At 23.6% G+C, this 25,071-nt stretch overlaps 6 protein-coding genes across 6 annotated transcripts; 2 read left to right on the top strand and 4 right to left on the bottom strand.

The window, feature by feature from the left end:
- Window positions 1-558: 558 nt before the first annotated feature.
- On the bottom strand, window positions 559-6,435 carry PmUG01_12054400 (conserved Plasmodium protein, unknown function; the record flags this gene model as incomplete). The annotated part of the gene is made up of 23 exons (XM_029006768.1): window positions 559-587; window positions 694-784; window positions 892-945; window positions 1,262-1,371; window positions 1,501-1,558; window positions 1,631-1,816; window positions 1,923-2,001; window positions 2,114-2,190; window positions 2,285-2,382; window positions 2,485-2,555; window positions 2,688-2,758; window positions 2,904-3,119; window positions 3,367-3,470; window positions 3,688-3,798; window positions 3,940-4,107; window positions 4,248-4,306; window positions 4,470-4,522; window positions 4,900-5,079; window positions 5,226-5,304; window positions 5,450-5,591; window positions 5,858-5,990; window positions 6,146-6,264; window positions 6,429-6,435. The coding sequence occupies 23 exons, from the start codon at window positions 6,433-6,435 to the stop codon at window positions 559-561; spliced, it is 2,295 nt and encodes a 764-aa protein (XP_028863224.1).
- Window positions 6,436-7,767: 1,332 nt separating this feature from the next.
- On the top strand, window positions 7,768-9,515 carry PmUG01_12054300 (conserved Plasmodium protein, unknown function; the record flags this gene model as incomplete). The annotated part of the gene is made up of 2 exons (XM_029006767.1): window positions 7,768-8,867; window positions 9,041-9,515. 2 exons carry the CDS (start codon window positions 7,768-7,770, stop codon window positions 9,513-9,515), a joined length of 1,575 nt encoding a protein of 524 aa, XP_028863223.1.
- A 2,243-nt stretch (window positions 9,516-11,758) lies between these two features.
- PmUG01_12054200 (cytochrome c1 precursor, putative) lies at window positions 11,759-13,325 on the bottom strand (the record flags this gene model as incomplete). Its single annotated transcript, XM_029006765.1, has 2 exons — window positions 11,759-12,868; window positions 13,251-13,325. The coding sequence occupies 2 exons, from the start codon at window positions 13,323-13,325 to the stop codon at window positions 11,759-11,761; spliced, it is 1,185 nt and encodes a 394-aa protein (XP_028863222.1).
- Window positions 13,326-17,284: 3,959 nt separating this feature from the next.
- Window positions 17,285-18,721, top strand: GAPDH (glyceraldehyde-3-phosphate dehydrogenase, putative; the record flags this gene model as incomplete). The annotated part of the gene is made up of 2 exons (XM_029006764.1): window positions 17,285-17,368; window positions 17,792-18,721. 2 exons carry the CDS (start codon window positions 17,285-17,287, stop codon window positions 18,719-18,721), a joined length of 1,014 nt encoding a protein of 337 aa, XP_028863221.1.
- Window positions 18,722-19,432: 711 nt separating this feature from the next.
- Window positions 19,433-21,589, bottom strand: PmUG01_12054000 (conserved Plasmodium protein, unknown function; the record flags this gene model as incomplete). Its single annotated transcript, XM_029006763.1, has 1 exon — window positions 19,433-21,589. The coding sequence occupies one exon, from the start codon at window positions 21,587-21,589 to the stop codon at window positions 19,433-19,435; it is 2,157 nt and encodes a 718-aa protein (XP_028863220.1).
- Window positions 21,590-22,925: 1,336 nt separating this feature from the next.
- Window positions 22,926-23,867, bottom strand: PmUG01_12053900 (conserved Plasmodium protein, unknown function; the record flags this gene model as incomplete). The annotated part of the gene is made up of 1 exon (XM_029006762.1): window positions 22,926-23,867. One exon carries the CDS (start codon window positions 23,865-23,867, stop codon window positions 22,926-22,928), a length of 942 nt encoding a protein of 313 aa, XP_028863219.1.
- Between the last annotated feature and the right edge of the window lie 1,204 nt (window positions 23,868-25,071).

Raw genomic sequence — 25,071 nt, 5'->3', positions numbered from 1 at the left:
AGGATAAAAAAAAAAATTTGGCAAAAAAAAAAAAAGAAAAGCAAATTAAAAAATTGCTAGCCAATGTTAATTTTCGTTAATATATATAAAGCAAAGAGTATTTTTATAATGTACTTTTTATAAAAAAAAAAAAAAGAAAAATACTACTTGTTTTAACAAATTGGTATCTTGGAAGTTCTAAAATATATTAAGCAAAAAGAAAAATATTTTTCGTTTTAAGCCTTAAGTATTACATGTATAAATATATATATATATATATATATATATATATATATATATATATATATATCATAATATAAATACGTAAAAGCATTCATAAGGCCTTAATATGTGTAAACACATTCGAAAAATGTTCTGATGGTGTAACGGAAACGGAGAATTTTTTTACTAGTTTTTTTGCGTTAATTTTATATATATATATCATCTTATTTTACTTATTTCTGTAAATTTATATTCTTTATTGTTCCATATTTTACATAATCATTTTATTTTATAAAAAGGGTACTTTTTTTCTCCTTATCTTTTTCATTTTTCAATATTTTGCAGAAAAAGCTTCTTTTAATTTACAAAACTATTAAAATAGGCATCTGAACGGGTAAAATTTTACATTTGTTTGCTTTATTTCATTAATATTGTTTATATCATAATTTCCTTTTGTTTATTATTATAAAGATAGAGGTTTTTAGTTCTTACCGTTTTCCAATTTTTTGAGATATTCTTTCGTATGAAGATTTAAGATATGTTTGTTCGTTTTACATAAATCCTTTAAATAACTAGAGGACATCTGTAAAAAAAATAAAAGAAATAGATGAACTTCTTTTTGTGTTATTTAGTTTACTTATATGAACGTGCACCTTTTTTTTTTTGTATATTTACGTTTTCCTCGTGTACCTCGAATGATTTAACTTTTAATTCTTCGTTTAAGGAAAACCAAAAGAAATTTAACTATGTAAAAATGGGAAGAAAATATAGAGCAAAAAAGTTCATGTTAATAGATACATATACGCGTTCTGTCATTGAATATATCTATATAGATATATCCTGTATGTAAGTGTATTTCCATGTATTTATTATATATACACATGATAAACAGCTTGTGTGTTGCTAAAATAAGTAAATTATGCATATTACTATGTAGTATACGATGTAGTATACGTATATATATACAAAAAAATAAATCTATCAGTTTAAACATATACGCTAAAGAAAAACGAAAGCATAAGAGAAAAATAAAAATCAAATGAAAAAAAGGTGTTATTACTATATCCTTTGATAATTCGAAATATTGTTCATTTTCCGAAAAAAGGTTTTGTATAGTGTATTTAAAAATTTGGTTGTATATTTCTAAGTACCTAGTTAACTCCATTTTTCCTATAAAAATTATTATGTACAGAGAAATATTTAAACATAGAAGTTGAAGCATAATGAATGAGATAAAAAACAAAACAAAACAAATAAATAAATAGCGAATATTGCTTAGTTTTCCTATTTTTCACTTACTGTTATATATAATGTAATTTTTTAAAATTCTTAAAAATAACTCTTCTTTCCATTTTTCCTTAAATATGAGACAAGAAAAAATGAATTAATTGCCTTTTTTATTAAATATATGTTAAAAAGGAATACTTACTTTTGCCAACAATAAATGAAGAACGGCATCATTATTTTTTTGGTTTAACACATTTAAATTTTCGTTGAAGATGCTCGAAAAGTATTTCTTAATGATTTTATAAATGCACATTTTTTTAAATAAGACTTCAAATATATCGCTACTAATAAATACTTTGTGTTCTTCATCACTTAGTTCGCTAAGTTTCTAAATATTAACATGTTTTTTTAATAAAAATAATATATAGGTTAATATGCATATATATGTACGTGTATATATGACTTCCTGTTCTGCCTTTATCTCATAAAATTACCCTCAAGTATATGTCAAAAAATGTATCATCCTTATTTATTAATTTGTGAGAGTATATAAGAATTAAGTACAACAACTGCCTTAAAAAAAAAAAATTATTAATGCAAGAATATTATAGTTATTCTTTTTATAGACACATTGTATCCTTGCTATAATTTCCCTTCATTCTCTTTTTATTTCTTTTTTTATTACTTTGTTTTAGCATTTTTTAAGATAACAGAGCAAATTTTTATGAACTGTTTTATTTCTGCTTTGTATTCATTTTCCCCCTATAAATACGTAAAAAAAAATATATATTAAAATTATAAGCTTTATAAGCATAAATGTAAATGTGTATAAGCAAACAATAGGGTAATAGGAAACCTGATTTTCTATTAATTTAGACACGATATTCGAGCTAATGGAGAACAAAAATATGTTATAATTTATATTATTTATTTCAAGGATATTAAGCAGTAAGCCTAAAACGAAACAAACATAAAAATAGGTGAGCGTGAGTATATATATATACATATTTGTATATAAACAAACGACAACACTTTTGCTCAGATATATTTACATACTCGATAGAAGAACTATCTCATGACAGTTGTCTAACAGGCTTAGAGTATTTAGAATGTCCAAGCTATATAACCTGTAGAATCAAAAAAAAAAAAAAAAGAAAAAAACAAAAAGAAAAATGAACAACGAAAAAAATATATCTATATATTTTATTTAAACGAAGAAATACGATTTTCCTTAAACATTTTACTAAAAAGTTTTGTACATTATATTCTCTTTATTTGTGTGCAATCCAACAAACGTGTAGTAAAGATAAATATCTTTCACATCTTTTTTCTGTTAACATATAAACAAAAAAAAAATAAAATAAAATAATAGTAATAACAATAAATTAAAATAATAATAATAATAATAATAAAACAGCCATTTCATAATTTAAATCCCTATTGGCTTTAAGTACTTTATTAACTGTTTTTCTTACAAAAATGAACGCATTTGATGAATCCTTTAAAAGGGTTGACAAAAAAAGGTAAAAGAAATTAAGAGACATTGTGTTTTTAATTATGCTTAATATATTTAATAAAGTATGTCTGTCCTTGTTTATCATCAAGATAATTAATTCACAAAAACATTTAACATCCTTGTTTTCATTATTATCGATAATAAAAAGACTTCTTAATATTATATTACAGAAAATCTATAAACACAAATATTTTTTATTATAACAAAGCTATTTTTTATATTTTTTAAATTTTCTTTTTTTTTGTTTCGTCAAAAAATAAAACTACACATAATTGAGATAGAACAATTACAAGCTTCCCATTAATATGGTTATATACAAAAGGGAAGATAAAAACGCCCGTATTCACACAGAGGTGGTAATATATATATGAATGCGTACGCACATATATTCTATACGATCAAGAAATTCCTAATTTACTTACTTCGACTGATGTTAAGTCATTTATTTTCACATAGCTCAGAAGCTCCTTCATATATTCCATAATTAAAGTAAAAACTTTGCAGTCACATCTTGAGCTAGATATTACTTTAAATAAAAAAAAATATATATAAATGGAAAGAAAAATAAACAGATAAATAGATGGATGCATAAATACTTGTATATATATATACGTATGTGTATATAAATATTATAGCAAATAATACTAGGACACATGCTAATAAATTCTAATATAAGTATTAAAAGATAAATGCAAATTTATTATATCTTATTATTATTTTATTTTATTTTTCTTATAAAAAACCAGGGTAAAAGAGTTTCCATATGTGGAAAAAGTGATAAGGTTTCAAAGATAAGATTTTGTAGAAATTTTCATTAAAATCTTTTAATTGATCTAATATTTTACTTAATAATTCTAAAGAGGAAAGAAAACATTATTGGGAAAGTTTTAACTTTACCTATTTACATTTATATATATATACATACACATGTATATATATACATACACATATCTTTTATATATGTACACTTGCATATAGCAATTCTTCGTGGGTACCATATTTTTTTGAGGAGCATAAGGCATAAAATGTTTCATATAAATTATTTGTATTTTCATCATCATACAGTTCGAAATTCGACATGTGATAAAATTTATACATCTTTTTAGTGGTTTTTATTAATTCATTCTTATATTCTTTTTCAATCGTATAATTAGATACGTTTTCTGACAAAACATTATATATAATGTCTTCTATATTTTCTTCTTTAAAAAAAAAAAAAAAGTACCAATACGAATTATTAATAAGTATATCATGCTTTATATATTAAGTTGTTATATATCAACAATTTTTAAATGTTCACAACCTTCAAAATTTTTTTTAAGAATCTTTTGCCTTTCATTTTCGTTTAATTCTTTTTCATTTCTGATTAAGTACATAGAAAAGAAAACAAAATGGGAATACGCTAAGAAGCTGATCAGTACTTTTCCCTTTGCATTAGTAATGTTCGCATTAATATATATATATATATATACATATATGAACTACTTTAATTATATTTCTTGTTGCTATTTTTTTCCCCCATTACTTCATGAATGATAAGGACGTTAAGTTATTTTTATCCTTGACAAAGGAATCAAGCTGAAATAAATGTGTACGTAATAAGGGGTATACATTTTTTGTTAATTTTATATTTATTAATGAGTAAATTATACTTTCGTCGAATTCTTAAAATGATTAAATGAGATTTCGACTATTTAAGCAAATTTAATAAAAACTACTTTTCCTATTAATTGGCGGGCTCATTTTTATGTATAATCAAGATAATGTAAACAAATTTTAAAAGTTAAGTTGTGCATCAATTAATGATTTTTTTTGTTCGTACATTTCCCTGTTAATATGTCTATATTTTATCCATTTAATGTACCCACAAATATGTATATATATATATATATATATATATAAATTCATGAATATATATATATATATAAATTTATGCGGCTTTGTTTTAAAATTACGGTTTTAATGTCTGTATAATCCTCATAATTGCTAGTATCATTTATAGTTATTATGCTGCTACTTTTTTCAAGCTCGTAAAACAAAGATGTTTCATTTAAACCAGGTTTCTTGTTTTTACATTTTCTTTTGTTTTTATTTTCCTTTTCCTCTTTTCCCTTCTCTTTTATCATTGCATTATGCTAACAAAACATGTCACAATTTTAATAAGATATATACTAATTTTAGTTAGAGAAGAGGATGAATAAGCAAATGCGCATTTATCTGTCTATCTATATAATACATATGTGTACATACAATATAGTGAATACATGTATTTATATGTTACATATTCTTCCCTTTTAATTATTTCGTAGGTACTCATCATTTTTTTTTCTTCATCTACTATGTCGTGGACATTACTCTCTCTATGAAACGTACGAGCACATATGCATATTACAGTATAATATGTATGAATGCTCATACATAAGTGCATACATATATATATATATATATTGCACTAAAAATAATATACACTTTTTTTTTTTTGCGAATGATTAACAACACGCTCACCGAACTTTCTGTGTTATTGTAGATCTAGCAAAAGAAGGGACATTCAATTCATTATTTTCTTCTTTTATACAATAGGACTCATTTTTACTTTTATTTTCATTAAAATATTCGTATAATTGAATGAATAGATTTATTATAGCATCTGAAATTGCAGAAAAGGAGGAATACAAACGTTCATGTTGTGTGCATAGGCGTATATATACACGCACATAACTTCATACATAATACATACAAACTACATATCTAATGTGTACATATTGCATATATATTGTATACACACTTCATACTTACTGCATATAAACTGCATACACATGTATATGTATACATATATATATATAAGTATATAAGCATTTTTTTTTTTCCTTTTCCTGTTCTGGCTCATTTACAATATTGATTCTATTTTTTTACTTTTGTCCGAATTAATTATAGATGTTTCATCGAAAGAAATGTTTAAACTTCGTAATGTTCTTTTTATGATTTGCCAATTTTTTTTTTTTATTTCCTTGCTAAAACCATTTTCCAAACTATTCATATTAATACTCTTTTAAAAAAAATAAATATACATACTTTTTTGAAATATTTAAAAAAAACAAAAATTTTAGAACAATATTATAGTTAAAGAATTGCAATATAAATTTATTAAAATAAGTAAATATATAATAAGAAAATAAAAAAAAAAAAAAAAAAGGAAAATACTTGGGGTATGTATGTATTTATTATTTCTGAAATGATTATCCCATTACTAGCATTTTTTATATTTTTAAAAGAGTATGGTAAATTTAAATATTGAAACCATTTTATAATTTCTCGAGGTACTATAAAAAATTACAAAATTAGTGCATTTTTTTTTATTTAAAAAATGAAATAACAAATGAAACAATAAACAAATTAGTAAATAAATAAAAAAATAAAATAATTAAATAATTAAATAATTAAATAAAAGTGTAACAAAAATAATTAACAAAATAATGAAATATACGGTCCATTTTTGTTCTCTTGTGCTATTTATATTTGTGTAATTGTATTTTCTAAAAATATATCGTAGACAACCTAAAATAAATATTTTAAAAAGAAAATTAATTGTCTAAATAAAATAAAATAAAATAATAAATAAAAAATTCATTAATTAAATTTTTTAATTCTTTAATTATACATTTTTATTTTCTATTTACATATAATGTGTTATAGATAAGTATTAAAAGATCAAATCGATATTTAAGAGACGTCTATAAAATTTATCTGTGCAAATATGTATTAGTTTTCCTCGAGCGTCAAATAAAGGAATGTTCAAATATTACATAACAAAATGTAAAAATATAATAAAAATATATACATATATATATGCGTAATGTATGTAAAATGTTTGTCAACGTGTATGTCCATTTTTCTAACTATAAATTATACTCTCATTTAATCCCTTTTCTATTTTACAGCTATATTTGTCATTTTCTATTTCTTTTACGTGTTTGTTTTTTACGTAAATATTTTTTTTTTATCCATGAAAAATAATTTCGTTATTTTATGTCCTCATTTTTTTGTTTTCTCTTTGTTTTTGCTTTTACTTTTACTCTTTTATTTTTTTTTTTTTTTTTTCTACTCATCTTTTTAGTATATTTTTAGTTCATGGTTTTCATAATAACATAATTTAAAAAAAAAAAAAAAAATATATAATGAATATTTTTTTTATTTTGTCTTTTAAGAGAATTCCACAAATGACGCGAAAAATTTTTGCAAAATCGATGCTTATATAAGTAGCAAAAGTGCACATATACAAGTATGCATATAAATACATACATACGTAAGTATAATATATATATATGAATATGCATATACTTCAAACACCCGTAAGAGTACTTCATATAGAAGAAGAAGGAGCACACAATAATATGCAAGCACGAAAAAGTACCCTTAGAGGCACACAAATCATGTTTAACGCAAAAAAAAAAAAAAAAAAAAAAATTTAGAAAAGAACAAAATAGAAGAAAGTGGACATAAGAAATTAAGAGGTAAATGGTAGAAGGAGAGTAATAATGTTTAAATGATGTATAGAGTGAATAGGAAAAGATAAGTATAATATGAAGAAAAGATAACCAAGAAGAGTATAGCTTAAATGTAGAAATATATGTATATATTTATATATGTATATAAACGTGCATTACATATATATATATATATATATATATAAGTATATCTGAATACTTATAAGCACACACATACACCCACCTATCAGATTTGCGGAATTGCGGTTAATTTTGTATTTATTATTATTATTATTATTATTTTCTTTTGATTTCATATTTGACTTATTTTTCGTGAAAATGTGCATTTTATGTAATCATACGGAAAAAGGGGGAGTTGAAAATACAGCTATAGGAACATGGTCCAAAGGGGTGAGCTTAATATTCTGCTCCTCGATATTTTTATTACATTTTATGAATGAAGATAAACTAAATATATTTAATAAAAATATACCAGATGGAGAATATAAAATGATTTATTATTTAAGCATATATAATTTAATAGGTGCGGCAGTTTTGTTATTACTTTCTGTATTAGGGCATTTTATATATAAGGGTCTTTTACGACCTATTTATTTAAGCTCTTTTATCGTCTCCTTATTTTTAATTTCTTCTGGAGTTTATACTACATCAATAAGCAAAAACATTTCTTTGAAAATTATAGGTATAATGGATGCACTAAAATTTCACCCAGATTATATGCTTTTAAATAAAATAAATAATTTAAATGATGGTGGAGATGCTACTGTTATACAAGCCGAGCTTGTACGTCAAATGAAAACAGAAGGTGCAGTAATTGATAGTAGTGCTAAGTCTGTATTTGATGCAAGTAAAGTATTAGAAATGATAAAGGATCGTCAATCATTTCTTGAAACGAAAAAAGATATTTTATTAAAAAGTTTAACAAGAGAAGATTTAATGAAAATGTTTAATAATATAAAAGCTTCTGAGCATAGCGTTAATAAAACTATGGTTGAAAATACCATATTAGAATTATATGAAAAAATAAAAAATATTCGTCTTAATTTTGATATATATGATAATTTTTATAAATTTATGGAAAACGACTCTGTTGCCTTTATAACGAATTCGGAAAAAATAAAAAATTTTACAGACATATTTCAGAAATTTTTTAATTATTATAATAAGTCTGTATTCAACTCTTTACAATATGAATTAGTAAAACATGATAATGAAGTAATAAAAATATACTTAGATTCACTACAAAAAATAAAACTCGTACGGACAAAAAAGAGAAATGCAAAATTGGATGAATACATAGATGATATGAAAAAAAGGAATATACTTATTTTATCATCTGTATTGTTGCTCATGTCTTTTATTTACATTCACAAGGGGGCAACCTTAACAACAAAAAGTTCAATGTCAATCACCTTAATGTAAGCATTTTACTTTGTCCTTTATTAAGGGCTTCACTCATTTGCTTATTACTACTTTATTTGTTTCTTCGCATGTACCCAAATACACGATTGAGTACATAGACAGATACATACATGAGTACGCACATACGATCACACACACACACCTGCATATAACTTCTTCGCCTTTTTAGTTACGCTCCCATGATGTCCTACTTAATAACCCTGGCGTGCATATTCGTTTGCAGCGGAATCCATTTCTTTTCGATTGTTGGGCTAGTATTATATGTCTTCAGTTTGATATTAATATTCCTTCTGATATTTTCCCAATGCTTTTGTGAACGCATATTTAAGTTTTTTATGGGATTTATATTTGTATTTTTGTTTTTTTTTTGCTTATTAATTGGATATATCTTAATTGAAGATTTTAATGAAGGATCAAAAGTATACAATTCATACAAAAGAAATGACTTTAACGATTTTTATTGGGTATTACTAAACAAAAGAACTTATGAACATTTTAAAAGTTTTGTTTTATTTTCGAATGGACAGATGTTTTTAGTATGTATAGCCTTGTGTGTATTTATGATCATATATTCTCTTTATTGTTCCTTTTACACATTCCGTTCTATTTGTGCTCGAAAAGAGCAATTTCCCGACTATGTGTAGTATCTGCGTATATGCAAACCACGAAGATGTAAGCAAGAAAATGCATATAAGTGAGTATACATTTACAATGCATACCTATACATACACATACGTTGGTATATGTCCGTCAGTACATTTTTAATATCCTCTAGGGCATATGCAAACGATTGGTAATGTATGTTGTCCAATTTTCAACATCCGCATTATTATTATTTATTTAATTATTTATTTTATCTTATTTTAATTTTTTTCATTTTTTTGCTCCTTTCTAATGCTATTTAACTCTTTGTAATTCTTATTTTGCCTAATTCATAATGACATTTTTATTTTACACTCTGTCCCTTACACAGTTCTACGAATTTAATTTGATAAATCCTTATTTTTAATTAGTCCATTTTTAAGTTATTATTAATCTAAAGCTTTTTGTGTATTATTACTTCTTTTATTCTTGTCATGATTTTTTTTTTTTTTTTTTTTTTTTTTTTTTTTCATCTTCTACTTACACATATCATTTATCATTTTAGTTGTTCATTTTTAATAAATATAATTTTCCTATTATTCGTTTTACTTCATGTATCTACAAAAAAAAAAAAAAAAATATATAAAGGAAAATTAAATATAATTAAGTAAAAATAAGTATAATTAAATAAAACTAAGTAAAAATAAGTAAACAAAAGTAAAAATAAATATAACCAAGTAAAAATAAATAAAACCAAGTAAAAATAAATAAAACCAAGTAAAAATAAATAAAACCGAGTAAAAATAAATAAAACCAAGTAAAAATAAATAAAATTAAATAAAAGAAAAACGTTATTTTACTTTCAACATCTTCACAAAGTTAAGGTAAAAATTAAACATATTTTAAGGAGAAAATAAATATTAAGTTTTCATTTTAATGTACAAGGAACATTAATAATTAAGTACACTATATAAATGATGCATGGAAGCCTTTATAGTATGTACAAAGTAAAGCATAAGAACTATTCCCTATCATTTGAACAATAAAGGAAAAAATGAATTTTGCAATATAATATATAGTAAAACCCCTTATTGAAACAACTTTTATTAGTATAATTTACAACAATAATATTGTACTACATAAAAGTTGTAAGTAAAAATGCATTACATTAGAACAGGCGAGCATATAAATTAATCTATCCATTTCTATTTTAATATTTAAAATAATAAATGTACATATTAGAAATTGCATAGTACGAATCTGCGGAACATACTAAAACATTTTTTTTTTCAGCAAAAAAAGAAAAAAAAAAACATAGGTGACCATATACGTGTGTAACTTAGACTACGTTCTGAAAAGAATGACGTGGTAGAAAAGGATATACCTATAATTTTCATTCTTTGCAAAGTTGGTAATGTTTCCAAAAATGTCAAATTAACACATTCATAAACATATATGCATATACACAAATAGATACACTCCCAGCATCCTACAAGGGGCTTCGCCAATGCAATAGCATTCTCTACGCAATCAATTTTTTTGTTGAAAAATTATATATTATATACTACCATGCAAAGCATAATTTTCATTTTTCAGATTTGAGTTTGTGCCGTTTATAGAGAATAAAAAAAGGTGTAGCTTTAAAACTTAAAAAAAAATATAAAATAAAATGGAATATTACAGTAGCATAAATAATGTAAAATAACGAGGAAAAAAATAAATTAACAAAACAAAAAATTTTCGTACCATTTGTACCGAAAATGTTTTAATATAAAAAAAAAAAGGGAAAAAAAAAGAATTATATTAAAATATGAAAAAATAAACTTCAAATTAAAAATAAAAAAAAAAAAAAATTTGCAAGAATTGTGCCTGAAAAAAAGGAACAAGAACATTAAATTGCAACAACTACAATATCAAATATTTTTTTAATGCTCATTAATTTTGTAAAACCCTAGGTTACAACTTCCATATATTTAATAAAATGTGCTCCATAAAAGTACAAAAACGTTCGCTGTGTACAATTAATGAAATGCAATTATATAATAGGTATAATTAAAGATTATGATTTTACTGTAAAAATAGCAAAATGGCATACATATATATGTATGTTTATATGTATAATAATTTTTCTCTTTCTTTGTAACCCGTATATCGACTTGTTTCTGTATGCTTACGAAAATATACATAATATAATTACACATACATATACACATTTATACCGTCAAATGAGATGGTAAAAAAAAAAAAAAAAAAAGACCGTTGAATCAACAGCTTCTATGTTTTAATTTTCCAAAACTAATGTACATTATAAATATTTTATTTTTCCGAAATCAATTCTTCTAGTAGCATAAATAGTCCAGAAAAATCTCTGCCATACAGTCATTAGTACCATTGCAACAAAAGCACCACTTACTAATTTGAGACCCGTTAGTTTTCTTTCATCATGTGTTGGTTCAGCTGCCCATGTTAAGAAGTTTACAACATCTTTTGCCATCTGAGAAACATTACACGGTGTTCCATCTTCATATTCAATCATATCATCTTGAAGGGGTGGAGGCATGGATATAGATCCACCAGCAAAGTAAGTATTATAATATAAACCAGGTCTTAGTACTACGCCCTCTGGAGGATCACGATAACAAGTTAATAATGAAAAAATATAGTCTGGTCCATTATGTCTTGCTGAAGTTATAACTGACAAATCTGGTGGTGCTGCACCACCATTTGCATATCTTGCTGCTTCTTCATTTGGATATGGTTTTGGAAATGAATCTGTTAATACACCTGGCCTTGTAAACATCTCCCCTTTGTCATCTGGACCATCTTCTATATCATAAGATGCTGCTATTTGTTTTACTCGTTTTTCAGGATATACTTCATTAACTAAACTACGAAACTGTAATTGTTCCATCGAATGACAAGTTGCACATATTTGTCTATAGACTTCAAACCCCCTCCTTACACTTGGTATATCATGAGAATGAAAAATGGACTTAAACCAAAATGGATAATGAGGGGTATGTGGTGGTTCTGAGTCCATACACCAAGCAACTGGTCTTGATTGTATATTATTATGTACTATAGAAAAACCCAAGGCAAATAATATATAATATTTTAAATTTAAATATTTATATTTTTTTCTTTCTTCATTTTCTTCATTTGTATATGGTTCTAAATGATTTTTTAATCTATCCTGATTTTTTCTATCAGGCAAATAAAAATCACACCCTTCTTCTAACGTTCCTCTACATATCTGTCTTTTATAATCTGTATGACTATTTTTGTAATTATCATTTGGCTTAAATCTATCCAGTATATAATAATTCAAATTTTTTATTCTGTTATTTTTTATTTTTGCTTTTAACATGTTTTTTTCAAATTCCTTATTCCATGAATTTATTAAATAGACTCGAAGCTGAATACAGGAGGAATGCAAATATAAAAATACAATTTCAAATGTAAATTTTATATTAAAAAAAAAAAAAATAAAAATAAAAATCAATTAAAAAAGGTAAAGCACATATCAAGTAAAAGTGGTGAGATAACATATTGCAACTTTGCGGAAAAAGGATACATTTTTCTTTTTCTTTTTTTTTTAATTTGGTATATAAAATTTTAACTTTTTTTATATGTACTCATATGGAGGTATATATATGTATGGGTGTATATATATATGGGTTTACGTATATATGTATTTATATAACTAATAAACATGCACACGTGTTAAGATAAATTTGTACTCATGCATAGACTTCCTTATGCGCAGGTACGTGCGCCGAGCAATTATTCTTTCGTACTTGGTAAGGAAGCTTTAGCCATATTTTATCCTTGTATCCTGGAAACAAGTTATTTAATGCTCCCCCACCGGCCATCCTTTATGGAACTTTTGATTTCTTTTGTTAAGAAAAATTGTGAAGGGAAATTTAAGTATGCTTACTTTGAAATACGATTAAATAAAGTTATCTTTTAAAAGCTGCTTATCATATAAAAAATGACAATTCTTTTTCTAATGAGGTGAGTTTATATATACATATATATATACATGTATACACATTTATATATGTATATATGTATATGTGCTTATAATATATTTACCAACACAAATATTTACAAAAAGGAACTTCTGTATCATTTATTTAATCTAAACATATCTTAAAACAAAAAAAATATATTTATAAATATTTTTTTCATGTTGCATATTATTTGAATTTAAAAAAAATAAGTGTATATTTTTATTTTTCCTCTTCACATTACGAGAAAAAAAAAAATAATTAAAAAAGAGCTCATAATTCTTACGTTTAATTTGTTATCCCTGTATAATTTGTATTCTTAAAAAAAAATATATTGTAAAAAAGTGTAATTATACAAAACAAAGAAAATTACACAAATAAACACTCGTATTCCCGTGTAACACCATAAATAATATTATAAATGGAAATAAACTATGTACGCATAGGAGCTGTACATTTTGTTTTATTTTATGTTATTTTATTTATTTTGTTCATTTTAATTCACTCACTTTATTATTTTTTTTTTTTTAAATATGCTTTGGTTCTTTTTAGTAAAAATCACTAAATGTTGGCTAATCTTTTTTAAGCGTAAATGGTAAAGAGGAAGAAATAATAGAGGGGCTTGTTATGGTGAAAGTTTTTGATATTACATTTACCAGGGATGATAATTTTTTTATTCATGATATTCATTAAACAAACTAAAATTGTTACCGCACGTGAATTTTGCATGTATGTGTACACACATAAGTATGTATATATATATAAGCATATATGTAAATATGAAACAAAGTGAGCAAAAAAAAAAAGAGTATATTTTTCAATATTGATAAAATTTTAAATGATACACTGAAGACGGCAGAAACGTTATATGAACACTTTTGAACTTATAATAATAAAAGCATTTGATATGTTATGTAAAAGTTTTTTTATATATAACCATTTTTACGAATTAACATAAATACATTTTATTTGCACATATCTTAACGCCAATATTTTGCAAAAATGCTTAACAAAATGCAATATGTAATAAAAAAATAACCTCATGAATGTAAGAATATATATATATATAAGCAAAGCTTTTTCAAATATGTAGTGTTTGGTTTTATACATTTTTGCGAGTGTGCATATATGTATTTAATAATATAGAACATACTATTGTCGTAAGATAAAAAATTCTCTTTGAACCAATATTTTTTAGAATTATTTCGATTAAAAAGATGCGAAACTTTAAAATGCAAATGGAATTTAGAAAACAGCTTTTTTGATATTTATGATTTAAAATGCTTTCCATTTTTCATTATAGTATTTATGTACTTATTTTTTTTTTTAACCTTCAATTTGTTCATCTAAAAACTGGAAGTGCTAACTTGTGTTTTACTAATAAAAAATTTCGAATAAGAAGATAAGAACGTACATAAATGGTATGTGCTTATACATTATACATGTATCCAAAATTAGTTTTTCTAAAATGAAAAAGGACCATATATTCAAAGGAAATTGTTTCATTCCATGAAAATAACAATGCTTTGTTAAAAGAACCTCAATGCTTCAGTTATAAATGCAATTTACTGTTCCTACATTAGTCTAATATATACATATACATATATGAATATATTTACCTACAGGCTTATATAATGAAGCAATTTCAACAAAATACCTGCAATAGCTTTAAAAACAGTTTTCTTTATTGCCTACAGGTATTGCGCATAAGGTACAAATTACTATGATTGCAAAGTCATATATTTTTTATGTAATATAAGTGCTTACACATGAAAGCACATTTTTCAATTGTGTTCATAATTATTAAGTGTTACTGAATTCCGTTTATTTTAATTTTTCAATGAAACATATGCGATTTTAATTTTAAAAAAAAAAAAGAAAAGAAAAGAAAAATACTTTATTTCATTCTCATCAAAAATTCAAAAACAAAAAAAATTTTGGAGTTAACTTCTCTTTTCTAATTTTTTTAAAAAAATTATTTTTATATCATATTAATGTGTTTGTAATATATCCCATTGTGAAAAGTGAAAGGCTCCATATTATATAAAATACATCTTAAAGCGTTTAAGATTGGAAAAAAAAAAATAAAAAATATATATATGTATATGTATATTTGCTACGTTCTGATTCGGTGAAAAACAGAAACTTCTTTAAAATAATCTCTTAAATAGCTATTAATTAATTTGTTTTGTGGAATAATAAAATATTAATTGTTCAGTTGATGGAATGATACATGAAATAATATATATTTATGTTATCAAAATATTAAAATAAAACGCCACATCTTGTAAAAAGGGTACACATATAAAAATTATAGATTGTTCAAAAGTTTGAGGATATTTCACCTTGTTAAATGGTATAAATATATATATTATTATATATAGTGCATGTGAGTTAATCCTTGAGTTACAATATTATTAATTTGTTTCCTCTTTTGTATATGTTTCTTAGAAAAAAGAGGAAATCCATTTTGCTGTGCTATACCTTCTTTTTTTTTTTTTTAAAATATGAATTGGGTTTTTTCTTTTTTATTACTTTCTCTAAAAAATAGGAAGTTCCAAAAAATATTTATGTAAATATATATATTTATATATATGTGTATATCTATATTTATCCTTATGCAAATGTACACATCTCTAATTTTTTTGCTAGCTTGTAATAAAAATCATAGAAAACGAAATATCTTTTTTATCCAAGAATGTTAATTTAAGCAAAGGTTATGTCTCATTATAGAAAAACGAAAAATTTAAATAATAAGATAAAACATTTTATACACAGTAAAACATATCAAAAAAAAAAAAAAAATTAACCACCTTAAGTACCTAATAATTATATCCTCAAGTTATGAGCTGTGTATTTTAACTACTACAAAATGTTCGCACTCTTTTTGAATTATTGTTTGATAGCAAAAATACTACTATGTGTTTAGTGTAAGTTTGATAAAAAATGTGTTCAATGAAAGAGGATAAAAAAATAGAGGAATTTTAATACTAGCATTCCATAAAAGGATTTGAAAACTTGTAAAATTATTTGAACAAACGCAAAGAAATAAAAACAGAAACAGTACTGTGCCTAAGCATGTAAATATATATATTATATATATATTTGCCCCTGTATTAATAATATATATATGTATGCACTTGTATGTATGCTATATATATTCACTTGTATATATGATATATATATTCACTTGTATATATGATATATATATGCACTTGCATAAATAATATATATATGCACATGTATGTAGGTAATATATGTTCACGTGTACATTTATATCACTACAAATCCTACGCCCGCAGACATGCAATTAGGAATATACGAGTTATAAAAGGTGAATGCATATCTAGGAAAGCAATGCAATATATATACATATATAGCATTTACAAATATTATATCACATTACTTGTGTTAAATAACTACCATTAAATCATAGAGGTGGATTAATTTTTTTCTTTTTTTAATGAAATTTTTTCTATAACAAAATATATTAGTTCCAAGATGAAAAAAAAAAAAAAAAAATTTTAAACATGCGTTCAAAAAAAAAAATTAATATTTATCCAAAAAAAAAAAAAAAAAAAAAAAAAATTTAAGAACACATTTTAAATCTTCATTAAAAAAAAAAAATATTTTTATGTAAATATTAAAAGCAAAACAAATACGCATTAAGTAAAAAAGAATTTTCATTTTTATTAAAAAATTTTACTTATTCTTCAATTTTGAAACAATAATTAAAAAGTTATTTAGCATCTTATATTTACACAAATAAAAAAAAGAAAATTTCTCTAACTTTTAATATTTAAGATTTTTATAAAAGAAAAATGGCAGTAACAAAGATTGGTATTAATGGATTCGGACGTATAGGACGTTTAGTTTTTAGAGCTGCATATGACAGGACTGATATTGTAAGTTTGTTATTCCGATAAAGAGAAAAATGAAAATATGCTTGTTCCCCACCTGTAGAGCATATTATATATGTATATTTGTGAAGATTTACAAATGTGTTTATATACCTATACAAATATATTCATATACGCATGTATTATATACATGTATGCGGGTATTTACTCCCATATCTGTGCGCAAAATTTTATGCGGGCATATGACAGTAATAATTGTGATAGGAGTATGTTCATGCAGTTGAGTATCTTTTCCTTTTTATTATTTTTACATAAATAACATTTGAATGGATGTATGTATAGTGAGAAACCGATGTATTTTTTTTCTTATAAGCCTTTTTACAATATTTTGATATATATATATTTATATTTTTGTATTTGTAACCAGACCGCTTTATATTTTCATATTTTTTACTCCAACCTGTTTAGGAAGTTGTAGCGATTAATGACCCATTTATGGATATCAAACATTTATGCTACCTACTAGCGTACGACTCAGTTCATGGTAAGTTCCCATGTGAAGTTACACCAGGTGATGGAAAGATTATTGTAGGTAATAAAACAATTAATATACATAATGAGAAGGAGCCATCTCAGATACCATGGGGAAAATACGGAATTGATGTTGTTTGTGAGTCAACTGGTGTGTTTTTAACAAAGGAATTATCAAGTGCACATCTTAAAGGAGGAGCAAAGAAAGTTATAATGTCTGCACCACCAAAAGATGATACGCCAATATATGTTATGGGTATTAATCATGATAAATATGATGGAAAACAACTTATTGTTTCGAACGCATCATGTACCACAAATTGTTTAGCACCTATTGCCAAGGTACTTAATGACAAATTCGGTATTATTGAAGGTCTAATGACAACTGTACATGCATCAACAGCCAACCAATTAGTAGTTGATGGACCATCCAAAGGAGGTAAAGACTGGAGAGCTGGAAGGTGTGCATTACTAAACATTATTCCAGCTTCTACTGGTGCAGCAAAAGCAGTTGGAAAAGTTCTTCCAGAATTAAATGGAAAATTAACAGGTGTTGCTTTTAGAGTTCCAATTGGTACCGTATCAGTTGTTGATTTAGTATGTAGATTACAAAAACCAGCCAAGTATGAAGAAGTTGCTGCAGAACTTAAAAAAGCATCTGAAGGTCCACTTAAAGGAATTTTAGGTTATACTGATCATGAAGTTGTATCTCAAGATTTTGTACATGACAGCAGGTCATCAATCTTTGATTTGAAAGCTGGTTTAGCATTAAATGACAATTTCTTTAAAATTGTCTCATGGTATGATAACGAATGGGGATACTCAAATCGTGTTCTGGATTTGGCCGTCCACATATCCAAACATTAAATCAGTTTAGTACTACAACAGTAAAACACAATCGTTAAAATTTTAGCGTTTAATTAAACTGTATTATTTTTATTAAAATTGATTTAAAAAAAAGGCGATATATCTATGCATTTTTATTTTTATTCTTTTTCAAAAAAACGAGAAAAATGAGAAAAAAAAAAAAAAAAAATTAGAATTAACACTACATTTAGCAGTAAAAATGAATGTGCAGTTAATACTGTAATTAACGAATTCGCACGTATGCTTATTTACATGTAACGTATTTTCCCCCGTTTTACGGTTAAAATGAGATCTGTTGTTAATGCTTTTTATATATTTTTACTTATTTTATTTTATTTTATTTTATTTTTTTTTGCCTATAATCAATACGTGTTAACATTATGAAGTGTGTTGTAATAATAGTAATTAAGTAAAACTATGAATTAAATAATTAATTTAAAACACTGCTTTTTATTAATACATTAAACCCGATATACTATATATGAACAAAAAAATAGACTTTTTCCCCATTTAACTTTATTATATGAGAAATAAAATTTTTAAGGAGAGAGAGAAAAAAAAAAGTATAATTTTAATGCTTAAGTTGAACTAGTACAAATTTTAAGAATAACAAATGGTTAAATGACAAAGCAAAAAATGAGAAACAAATTGAGATAAAGAAGGAAACAAAATAAAAAAAAAAAATTAAAGTAGAAAACAAAAAATAACCTGTTACGAAAGAAACAGTATCTTCTCCATCACATTCAAGAAGGAAAATTTGTAAAAATGTGGGTGTGTTGTACATGTTGCAATAAATTTTATTTTATTCGATCCATTCACGTAGAAATTCAAATAATGTATTAACAGAATATAAATATTTTTATAAACATCTTCATTTTGATCATATTCTGGATAATTGTAATTCTTATTTTTTTCAAGAAATAGATCTATGTTATCAAAAATTATTACTGCCGGCTGATTTTTTAAGGCCATTGAGAAAACCTTTTTTATGTATATACTATTTTTGCCCATTGTTTTGTTTATTAAAAGATGATTTTCAAATGGAATTATGCACACATTTCGGAATTTACAAAAAAAAAATTTTTTTTCCTTATGATACATTTTTTTCATAATGTCACAGTACTTGATATTGCTATATCCGCAATGTATATTGTTACGTGTATTATTGGCATATATCTTATTCTCAGTCGTACTTCCATTCCCCGTATTACTGTTTGTATTATCTCCTGTTATAGAGTTGTGCGTATTATGCATTGCCCCCCTATGAATAAACATATCTTTATAGTTTGAAGAAATAATGTGAACAATAAATTTCATTAATGTAGTTTTTCCTACACCATGATTTCCATATATTAAAAGGGTATTTGGAATATTAATTTTGCTAAAGTAAAATTTAATAAAAATTTTTTTCTCAGAATGAATGATATTGTAATAATCATGTTGGTACCTATTCTTTAGTATAAAATGCTTTCTAATATATGCTAGATCTTCCAGTTTTAAACATTTCTGAGTGATTTCATAATTCCCAAATTTCAGATTATTATCGTGCATCATACATTTAGTTGCGTCTCTCTTATTACATATGTTATTATATTCCATACTACCATGATTGCCATAATAGAATGTACAATTTTCAGAACTATTTAAAAAGATGCAGTTACTAGGAGTGATATCTCCCTTAATAATGACCTTATTTGTGGTATTATTTTTGCTATTACTATTTTGATAAGTATTCCTCTTTATAGTGTGCTTGGTATGTTTTTTCAGAAGAGTGTTAATATATTCTTTTATAAAAAAGGAGGAGTAAAAATAGTTGCACATATATTTTAAAACATTTTTATCATTACCTGTAAAAAGAAAAATATGGATTTTTCTTTTTTTTTTATTACTTAAAAAATAGTTATATGTCCTGAGATACTTAAAATTCTCTAAATTAGTTAATAAGTTTAACAATTTATAATTTTTATTTTGAAATATAAAATTCTGAACAGCCTTTTTGCACGTAATATTTAGAACTTCCACTTCTTTTGTGTCTCTTCTTTTTCCGGTTATTGTAAAACCAGAGTTAGAATTTTGGAACTTGATGTAGTATTTAAAAAAACTTTTGAACAAGTTTATATTATACTCATCATTGGTATTTATGAAATCTGTTTTGTTCGAAATGATATTATATACTCGATCTAAAGATAACTGTCCTTTTTTAAAAAAAAACAAAAGGTTTTTATTTATATGGATGTAATATGGAATGTGTGCAATAACAAACTGGGATATTTCTATTTTATAATCAAACAAATTCCTATATAAATCAAATATATCTCTAGTTATGTGAAAACCAATTAATTTAACACAAAATTTGGTGTTCAATTTTTTTAACAAATTAGTTTTTAAATAATATATTGAATTATATATGTGCATAGATGCTTCATATCTGTTCCTTTTTTTTTTTTTTGTTTTTTTGTTTTTCTTTTCATCATTATCCGAATAGTTTGCCAAGTAACTCTCACCGTATTTTTCATCTGAAAAGGTTAAACTTCTCTCTTGTTGTAAAGGTAAAATCCAATCATCAAAATATGGCAAAAAAAAAATGAATTTATAAATTTTCTTCCTTTTAACAAAATTTATAAAATCCAAAAATATGTCTTTAAGAAATTTTGCTATATTTTTGCAGTTATATATAGTTATAATATCAATGATACATATGGGAATATCCAAAGTCTTTTTTATAAACTGTACTAAGTTGTTATATATTTCATAGGAACTTTTCTCGCAACACTGTACACAGGCAAAAATATTCTTTTCATTTTTAAGCAGTTCTATCAATTTAATTGTATTGGTTGTATTACTATTTTTCTTACTATCTCTTCCCATGATTATTTCGTATATAATTTATGTGTTCTTCATCTTTTTATACTCTCAAAATTTGAAAAATTTTACTGTATCTAATCTGATAAACCCATATATATATTTATACATTGTATTATAATGTTGACACTTTCTACAAAATGGTGGAAAACAATTTCTTCATAATATAAAAAAATTTCAACGAATTTGCTTTAAAAAAAAAAAAAATCAGCAACGAAATTTTATGTATCACCTCTCTTTAATAACTTATACATGTATATATTTTTTATATATGCAGTAAAACGTGGCTTTTGAAGTTTCTTACCGTATATATTTTGGCATTATTTTTCCAAAAATCATTAAAGAACAAATATATTCTTTAATGTTTCTATTTTAATAGTTCATTACATTTTTTTGTCAACATAATTCTTCTATTTTTTAACGTTCCATTCTATACAATTTAGGGAACGTTCTGGTAAAAGTATTTTATTTTTTTCATTTATGTTGCTATTCGTTGGTCTTTATTCGTTATTCGTAATTCTCTACTCTTTTTTTCTTTTTTTTTACATTTTAACAAAAAAATTTACGCTATATGTTTATATTTTTATAAAAAGTTATTTTAAGGCTAAAAACAAGGTTAAATAAAAAAAAAAAAAAATTAAAAACTAATAATATGAAATGTTATGATAAATTAAATAAAAACAAAAAGAAATAATTAATAAATCATAAAAAAACTATTCATAATATAATAGTATATATGTAAATAACTAAATGTGTATATACATGTATATATGTATTATAATATAACACTTATATGCACATTAATTTTTTAATAATGTTTGAATGAACATAAAAATTTTCTTAAACATATACTCTCCTTTTTCAAGAATAAAAAAACAAAAAAAAAAAAAGGTAAAAAAAAAAGGAAAAAAAAGGGGAAAATATTAAAAAAGTACCTTTTTATATAAAACTAATCGAATGAAACAATGAATATAAAACAGACGAAATGCAAGTGGAACTAAAGCAGAACATATAAAAATAGCTGCGACAATGCAGGTGAAATAATATAAGCAAAATCACTCAAAAATATAAGTATAACATTAAATACTGATATTCATGAGCACACAAAATTTTAATTACAATGAATGATACTCGCTACTACTACATGGTTTTATATATTTCATTTCCATATTGTTTCCATTCTTGTTATGTTTTATTTTGCTAAACAACACGTACTTTAACAAATTTTTATTTTCACTTTAATATTCATTTTTATCACTATTTACATTTTTCTACTTTTTCTTTTTTTTCTCTATCTTAATAAGGTCTTACTTATTCCTTAGATACCTTTTATAATTTCTTACTATACTGTTATTTCTTTGTCTCTATAAATGGTCCACTGCTTTTCTATTTTTTTATTTATATAATCAAATAAATCAATATCATTTTGCTTGTTCAATATAGAATCTTTAGCTGAGAAAATGGATGTATTTTTAAATGCGTTAATAATGTTAAGCATATGGTTCTGAAAATTACATATGTCAATAATTTCTTTGTCAATATAATTTTGTTTTAGTTTTTGAAAAATATATTTATATTTTTCATTATCTTTAATAAATAATCTTAAAACATAATTGACAATTGAATAATTATATATGTTCATATTAAATACTGGAACCATACAATAAATAATTCGTAACATCAAATTACTAGATGATTTAAATATAAGAAAATCATCCTCTTCAAATAAATTTTGGTAACTTTCCAGAAAACTCATAATATGATATAATTCATTAACAGGTGTAACTATTTTTTCAAAACAAAAACCTGAATGGGCTAATGAAACGAAAACATCTATTTCTATCTGTCTTATATTAAATTCATTAATTTTATCTTTCAGATCTGCCATTTCCAATATTTCTTTAAAACAAGTTGTTTCATTTATCTGCTGCATTCTTGAAGCAACTGTTAAACAGCATATACCCATTATTTTTAATATATATTTTTCCAAATTTTTCTTTAACAATTTAAAAATAATTACATTTAGAAATCTGTTATTACACAGCAAAACTTTTAATGCGTCACAAGCAACATACGCTAATTCTTCATAATCATCTGAAAACAATTTTTCCGATATAACAAAAAGCCAAGTCTTGATATTTACATAATCATTATACCCACAGTTGACGGTTTCCAACCCGTTGTAAAATATATCTTTTAAATTACAATCTTCTAAAAAATTTTCATGCAATTTTATCTTTCTAGTATTTGTAATAATCTCTCTCATACTAATTACCTTTTCCATTTTTTGGTTTATATAAAAAAAAACAAAAACAGTAAGAGTACAAATAAAATGCCCTTATAATTACGGGCAAAATGTCATACATATATATATATATATATATATAATTATATGTTTATACGTTTAAGTATACTTAACGTACATATGTTTACGAATACTTGAAGTATATAATATATATATAAATATATATATTTGTATGTATATATATCAACGTACAACTACGTGAAGTGTAATAAATAATATATTAAATTTATGTACAATTTTGTATATTTAGGAACAATTATGATAATGTATATTCTGCATTACAATACATATAATATTATATTTACATATAACATATAATATAGCATATATATATATATATATTTTCTCTATATGATATAAAATACGAGAATAAAAGAAAAAGAAAAAAAATTTAAATATGTATTCAAAAACAAATTACGTATTAATCTAAATATATTTTTTCCCGCTTTTTTAATTTTTGTTTTTTCAATTTAAGATATATTTCTTACAAAAATAAAAATTTTTAAAAAAACAAGCTAAATTTTTGTAAAATAATCATAATTTAAAACAAAGTAAATCTTACTGGAAATTTCATAAAAAAAAATATATACATTAATTAGGTAAATTCATATATATATATATATATATACATATATTTCATCTTATATATTTCACATTATATACATATTTACATAAATATATTATAATCTATATTTATATGTATACATATATATATATATTATATATACAAATAAAAAAATATACATTTATTATTAAGTATATAAATTTTCTGATATATATATCTGTTTGTATATATATTAAAACATATTTAACGATTTGCGGAAGTGTTGATAGGACTATAACTTTTCAAAAATAATATTAAGTCCCTTCGTGCATTAATACAATATGTTAAATTTATTCATATAACAGATTTTAATTTATAACATATAATTACAAAGTGTAAATATATATATATATATGTATAATAATGAATGCATATTTATAAATGTATATTTGTGACAAAAATATGAAAAGAACTCTTTTAAAAAAAAAAAAAATATATATATATATATAAATTTCGCAAAAACTGTTTAAGAAATTTATAATTATTTTATTAATATATACAATACATTGGCGCTTTATATGCAATTTAATGGAACAAATGACACTTTTTCTTTGTTAAATTATTATGTATATAAAAAAC

Source organism: Plasmodium malariae (genome assembly GCF_900090045.1).
Source record: "Plasmodium malariae genome assembly, chromosome: 12".
Lineage (NCBI taxonomy): Eukaryota > Apicomplexa > Aconoidasida > Haemosporida > Plasmodiidae > Plasmodium > Plasmodium malariae.
This window is presented reverse-complemented; position numbering and strand designations above follow the sequence as displayed.